Source organism: Micropterus dolomieu, linkage group LG16 (genome assembly GCF_021292245.1).
Source record: "Micropterus dolomieu isolate WLL.071019.BEF.003 ecotype Adirondacks linkage group LG16, ASM2129224v1, whole genome shotgun sequence".
Lineage (NCBI taxonomy): Eukaryota > Metazoa > Chordata > Actinopteri > Centrarchiformes > Centrarchidae > Micropterus > Micropterus dolomieu.
In genome coordinates this window covers 5,716,098-5,722,608 of record NC_060165.1, presented here as the reverse complement: position 1 = coordinate 5,722,608, position 6,511 = coordinate 5,716,098, and the positions used below count along the sequence as shown (strand labels likewise).

The window sequence follows — 6,511 nt, the reverse complement described above, 5'->3', positions numbered from 1 at the left end:
CCGCTAAAATAACGAAGGAGTGGCTTCACAACAACTCCGTGGCTGTTCTTGAATGGCCCAGCCAGAGCCCTGACTTAAACCCAATTGAGCATCTCTGGAGAGACCTGAAAATGGCTGTCCACCAACGTTTACCATCCAACCTGACAGAACTGGAGAGGATCTGCAAGGAGGAATGGCAGAGGATACCCAAATCCAGATGTGAAAAACTTGTTGCATCTTTCCCAAAACGACTCATGGCTGTATTAGATCAAAAGGGTGCTTCTACTAAATACTGAGCAAAGGGTCTGAATACTTATGACCATGTGATATTTCAGTTTTTCTTTTTTAATAAATTTGCAAAAATTTCTACATTTCTGTTTTTTTCTGTCAAGATGGGGTGCTGAGTGTACATTACTGAGAAATAAAATGAACTTTTTTGATTTTTGGAAAATGGCTGCAATGAAACAAAGAGTGAAAAATTTAAAGGGGTCTGAATACTTTCCGTACCCACTGTATATACTCTTAACACTTCAATTAATAACAAACGAGATAACATATTCTAAACCAAATATAAACACAAAGAAACCTATTTGGGAGATTGGAAAGAAGAAACTAAAAGCCAGAGTAGATTAGAATGGTATCTGGTCCTATAAAGAGATTATGAACTGGCAGAATATCTCTATACTGTCAGAGATGGTAAGGATCTGTCTCTACTTTCTAAGTACAGTAACTAATATGTGGTCACTGGTGGACAGGTGAGGCTGAGACAGAGATGCACTTCCTCATAATGTAAAACATTCAATGAAATCAGGAACATTAAGTTTAACAACATTTAGTTTACATCCCCCCCGTGTCCACCAAAGCATTTTTCTGCCAGCTGAAAACGCCAGCTACTCCCAGTAGGGAGCGCTAGCGGACGTTTTTGAGGCGCAGCGTTTTTTCCGCCTGCTTTGGTTGCTATGATACATTTGTTGCAAGTAGTTCGACCTAACTTTACTGGATGTAAAAATGTCAACACAGAGTAGAGCACTTGCTCTGTATGAAGAGAAGGCTGAAGCAGGTAGAGAGAGAGGACGGACTCATGAGATTTTGGGGGCGAGGAAACATCTCGGCGAGTACCACCGTTTAGTCCAAGAGCTGAGGTTTGACGAAGCCCGGTTCCAGGATAGTAACAGTTGCTGTTGTGTGGAATTTGTCCTGCCCTTCGTCTACTGTGACTGGACAGCTGAGTAAAAAGTGACATTGATGAGCGTAGCGTTTTTCACAAAGTTGAACGTTTTTCAACTCTCGGTGACCGGAGAAGAACGCTCAGCGCCCAGTGCTCAGCACCTCGTCACGCTGCTGCGCTCCCATTGGAATGAAGTTAAAAAAGACACTGGTGTCAGAAAAAAACGCTTTGGTGGACACGGGCCCTTAGTAAAAATGTCCAAATTGGGCCCAAAGTGCCTGTGTGGCCACCATTATTTTTCAGCACTACCTTAAAACCTCTTGGGTATGGAGTTCACCAGAGCTTCAAAGGTTGCCACTGGACCCCCCCACTCCTTTTGAAGCAATGCTGGCAGCACTCATACAACTATTTCCCAAAGACAACCTCAGGATATTATGCTGAGCACGTACACTCAACTTCTTTGGTCGTCCATGGCGAGGCCTGTTCTGAGTGGAACCTGTCCTGTTGAACCGCTGTATGGTCTTGGCCACCGGGCTGCAGCTCAGTTTCTTATAGCCTCGGCCATCTTTATGTAGAGCAACCATTCGTTTTTCAGATCCTCAGACAGTTCTTTGCCATGAGGTGCTGTGTTGAGCTTCCAGAGACCAGTATGGGAGCGATAACACCAAATTTAACACATCTGCTCCCCATTCACACCCGAGACCTTATAACACTAACGAGTCACATGACACCGGGGATGGAAAATGGTTAACTGGGCCCAATTTTGACATTTTCACTTAGGGGGGTACTCACTTTTCTTGCCAGCGGTTTAGACATTAATGGCTGTGTGATGTGTTATTTTGAGGGGACAGCAAATTTATACTGTTATACAAGCTGTACACTCACTACTTTACATTGTAGCAAAGTGTGATTTATTCAGTGTTGTCACATGAAAAAATATAATAAAATATTTACAAAAATGTGACGGGTGTACTCACTTTTGTAATTATGTTTTTATTTCATACTTGCTTTTTCAATGTAAACGTTTGTTTCCCAAACCAATAAAGCTCCACTGAACTGAATGTCACTTCTGCAGTGACACATGATGTACATATTCAATCTGTGAGCGCTGCATGACTTTCTCACCTTCCCAAAAAGAAGGCAATGTAGAAAGTTGAACTGTTGAGGTTGACAAACTGAAAAAGGAACATCTTGAGGGTAAAGCTGTTCTCCCACTCTGACTCTGTTCTTGGCTGTTCTGTGGTGGCACGGAGAGAAAGGAGGAACTGTGAGCTAAACTGATAAAATGAGAGAAATTAAATATTAGATTTGCTGGTACTGTCAACTTACCCAAATTAGTAAGAAGAAGAGCAACTTTTTCATAGAGCTAGAAAAAAAAATACAGTGTTAGAGACCATTAGTGAGTCTTTACATGTACATCTGGAACTTCTCATGCTACACTCCATCTTTGCACTACTGCTGTTGATGGACAGCAGAAACTCACTACGTTGAGGAGCATGATGACACAGAAGTTGATGCAGACTGCCGTTCCTGTGGTTGCCACCTGAGAGTTGTTCCTGATGAGAGCCCAGCCGAAGGCGGCGAAGGTGCTGACGGTGATCACACGGTAAATGACGATGCCAAACACAGCAGCAATCACGACCAGTATCTGTGGCATCATAGTGACATGCAAAAATACCACTACTAGCAATGATAATAAATATCAACGTCAGATTGCACTTAACACAGTAGATATGTTATCAAGTGATTTACATTAAGAATAAAAATAGGAAATAGTACCTCGCTGCACATACAAATGATGTGAGAAGATGGTGAGAGTGGCACACCTGCAACTTGACCTTTATTTACTCCAGAAACTCACCATGAAGAAGATCCCGGATGCTGAGACGATGAGGCGACTGTATTTGTCAGTGAAGGCCTGGTAAGGTTCTGGTTTTCCAGATATGGGGTTCATCCTCTCCTTCTTAGAGTATTTGGCCTCAAACTGGGGGCGTATTTCATCCTGAAAGAAAAAGGACAAGACATGTGAGCAAATAAAATCTAGCAGTAAATGTGAATTGCTTCAAAAAGAATTCTTACTAGGCTATACAATATTTCTGTACAGACAGTGTGGAGGAAATGATCCACTTGCGAAGGGTCTAATAGTTCCAGGGTCTAATCCAGTTAGCAGCTATTGTAGGCAGTTGCTTGGTGATAACTGGCAGTTTTAACAAATCAAACCATTGTTTTAAGCTTATTAACCTAAACGCTCTGAAATGACGGGTCACAGCTTTCTCATTTTTTAGTGTGTGTAGTGCTGGATGTAATATTATTTTTCTAATTGTAGTTATACCACTACCATTTTTTGTGTCTTCAAAGGAGCTCTACCTTAGATACTGTGGTACTATGTTAAGCTTTGGTCCCACCTGACCTGTACTGACTATTTAAAATTATGATTTTGTGTGTGAGGCTCAGGCTATTGGTTATGTACTTCTTTGCATCAGGTTCTTGTTGGTTGATTCTGAATTACTTTGGTGTCATTCATTGTTAGCCTAGCTAATACAAGCTAACTAATTAGCTAAATTCGCATAAAATTAAAATAAAAAAAAAAGGATGGGTTGGATGAATGGGCAGTGATTGGTGACAACTAAGATGTCATGAAACGAAGACATGAAATAAAAAGTCACATTATGAAAAGTAATAAAGTGAAATAAACCATCAATCATTGGAAAATGCCACTGTGATAAACAGTCTAATCATTAATTTCTACAGTGAAATAACATTCAGTTTATTGATATATTTTACTTTATTTATTTGTATGATAATGTATTTCATAATGTCATGTATTTATCTAATATCAAACCCCTGGGAGTCATACATTTTTAAATATTGTACTGAGAACATGGTTGGCTTTATTTCATTATGTAATAAAACGCTGATGCTTGCTCACAAAACTGTTTCCAGCTTACACATTGACAAAAGTGATGTGCCCGAAATGTATTGTATATGCATGCTGTTGAAGAAATTTTATTTAGCATTTAGCCATGATGTCTGAATATTCCATATGCCTAGCTTGATAACTACTAAATACTAGGGTAATGTTGAAGATAATGTTTCAGATGTTTATTGGTCTGAGGGACAATGGGGCCTTTATGGATTATAACAAATTGTTGCTAGCACCTGCACTCAGGCCTGGTAAAATACAAGACTAGACACATGAATACAATGGGCCTTTGCAAGTGGATTGCGACTCTGAAGGCAGTGAAGGTCATCATGGAACACAGCACACAAACTTGGAATGGATGTGTTGATGTTAACCAACTGTGTGGTTGTTTTATGCTAATCAAGATGATGTCTTATTGATCAGTTTCACATTTCAGTCTTATTACTTTAGAAGTGTTGAAGGATAGAATACACTGTTGTTTTACTATTGAATATGTGTGGAGGTGGGTCTATCATATATCAATCAGTGTAATACAGAGTTTGAAGTGTCTGCTCCTGGGACCAGCTCGGAAACACGTGTATGTGGGGTTTTTTTTGCTTGAAATTATCACTACACTTGAGTTAACTCGAACTTTACTGGAGTTATTGTCTCATTGAAGATTAGCATTGCAACTTAAAGACCACAATTTATCTAAGTAACAGTTGCAACTGAGTCAGTTTCACACCCACAAACAGAAGTCTGTGTCTCACTTTGAGTATGATTGACAGACAAGGGTTGGAGGTTGATACAAAAGACAGGCAAAAAAATGATAAATCCACCAAGATTTCTCACAAAACCAAATTGCAGTATGACAACTGTGTAGAGTTTGTAAGTTGAGTTGTCCCTGTAAAAATGCTGTGAAGGCGGAAACACTGGCATTGTTTGAGGTGACATCTCTTTTGGCGAAGCCGAAGAGCAACAAGTTAGAAAGTTAAACTACAACGAAAGGACCCTAAATAGAATACAGTATGGCAGCAAATTCTTCTATTATATTTGAAAGGGAACAGATTAGCAGCAGATACAGAAATACCAAAACTGAAATGACCACAGGAAGTAAGTACTTCACCTCCTCTTCCTCCCAGTCAATGAGGTCCCAATCATATGCGAGGACAGCTCTGCGTCTTTTCCAGAACTCCAGGAAGACTGTTGCTGGAAGACATGAATAAAACAGCTTCAGTGATTTCTGTCACACTGTGATGCCCTGTGGGGTCATGAGTGGGTGTGGCTCTCTCTCTCTCTCTCTCTCTCTCTCTCTCTTGTGGCTCAAGAGATGATTGTGATAACTGAAAGCACCTGGGCCCAGTGTCTTTGAGTGTAGGCTATTTGTAACCTGTTGTCTCATTTTGCAGGAGGCTGCTGTCGAGGCCAGGTCAGACCTCCCTGCGGGCTGGCTCACTGGTTTCCCCTTTAGTTTGGTTTTCTTTGGTTGGACTATTGCTTTGTGGTATTTATCTTGTTTTTGCAACAACACCTTCACACATACATTCATGCAACCATCATCCTGCACAAACACTACTGAAACCACAGACTACATACTTCATACTTTAATTATGTTAATTTGAAATAACTATTAATTTGGCCCTTTTTTTTGTTAAACATATGTTAACCGTTTATCATGGTGTCTCCCTTCTGTTGTGGCCTTTTGAGCCAGGTCATAAAAAATAGGGGCTCATCTAAAGCTTAGTGCAGTAAAACTTGTTTGGTGCATCATGTTGTGTGGTGTCACTGCACTGCTGATTAGTCATTTGGTCCAGCTGTGTGCTGGTTTTGTGCTCTGTCTTGGGAGATGCATCATGTGTATTGAGTTTTCAGGGAGCCTTGGTGCCTGATTGGGATAAGGTTTTTGTGTGTGTACCTTCCATTTCTCTCTAAGGTTCTGGAGAAAGCAGTTGCTAAACAGCTGTGTGACTTTCTACACAGCAATAGTTCATTTGAGGATTTTCAGTCAGGATTTAGAGCTCATCATAGCACAGAGACAGCACTGGTGAAAATTACTAACGACCTCCTTATTGCATCAGACAAAGGACTTGTCTCTGTACTGGTTTTATTAGATCTTAGTGCTGCATTTGATACCATTGACCATCAGATCCTATTGCAGAGACTGGAACATTTCATTGGCATTAAAGGAACCGCTCTAAGCTGGTTTAAGTCGTATTTATCAGATCGATTTCAGTTTGTACAAGTTAACGATGAATCCTCCATGCATGCCAAAGTTAGTCATGGAGTTCCTCAAGGATCTGTCCTCGGACGATTCCTCTTCACTTTATATATGCTTCCTTTAGGCAATATTATCAGGAAACATTCCATAAGCTTTCATTGTTATGCAGATGATACTCAGTTATATCTATCGATCAAACCAGATGAAACTCATCAGTTAGCTAAACTTCAAATGTGCCTTCAGG

The 6,511-nt window shown here is 40.4% G+C and overlaps 1 protein-coding gene across 1 annotated transcript in view; it reads right to left on the bottom strand.

Moving 5' to 3' along the window:
* Positions 1-6,511, bottom strand: part of LOC123985005 (anoctamin-4-like) — a 55,957-nt gene that overhangs the window by 13,551 nt on the left and 35,895 nt on the right. The window contains exons 14-18 of the mRNA XM_046072323.1: positions 5,176-5,258; positions 3,009-3,149; positions 2,631-2,795; positions 2,477-2,513; positions 2,273-2,384 (exon numbers count right to left, since the gene is read on the bottom strand). Coding sequence (XP_045928279.1) covers positions 2,273-2,384; positions 2,477-2,513; positions 2,631-2,795; positions 3,009-3,149; positions 5,176-5,258 — 538 coding nt within the window. The remainder of the gene's footprint in view (positions 1-2,272; positions 2,385-2,476; positions 2,514-2,630; positions 2,796-3,008; positions 3,150-5,175; positions 5,259-6,511) is intronic.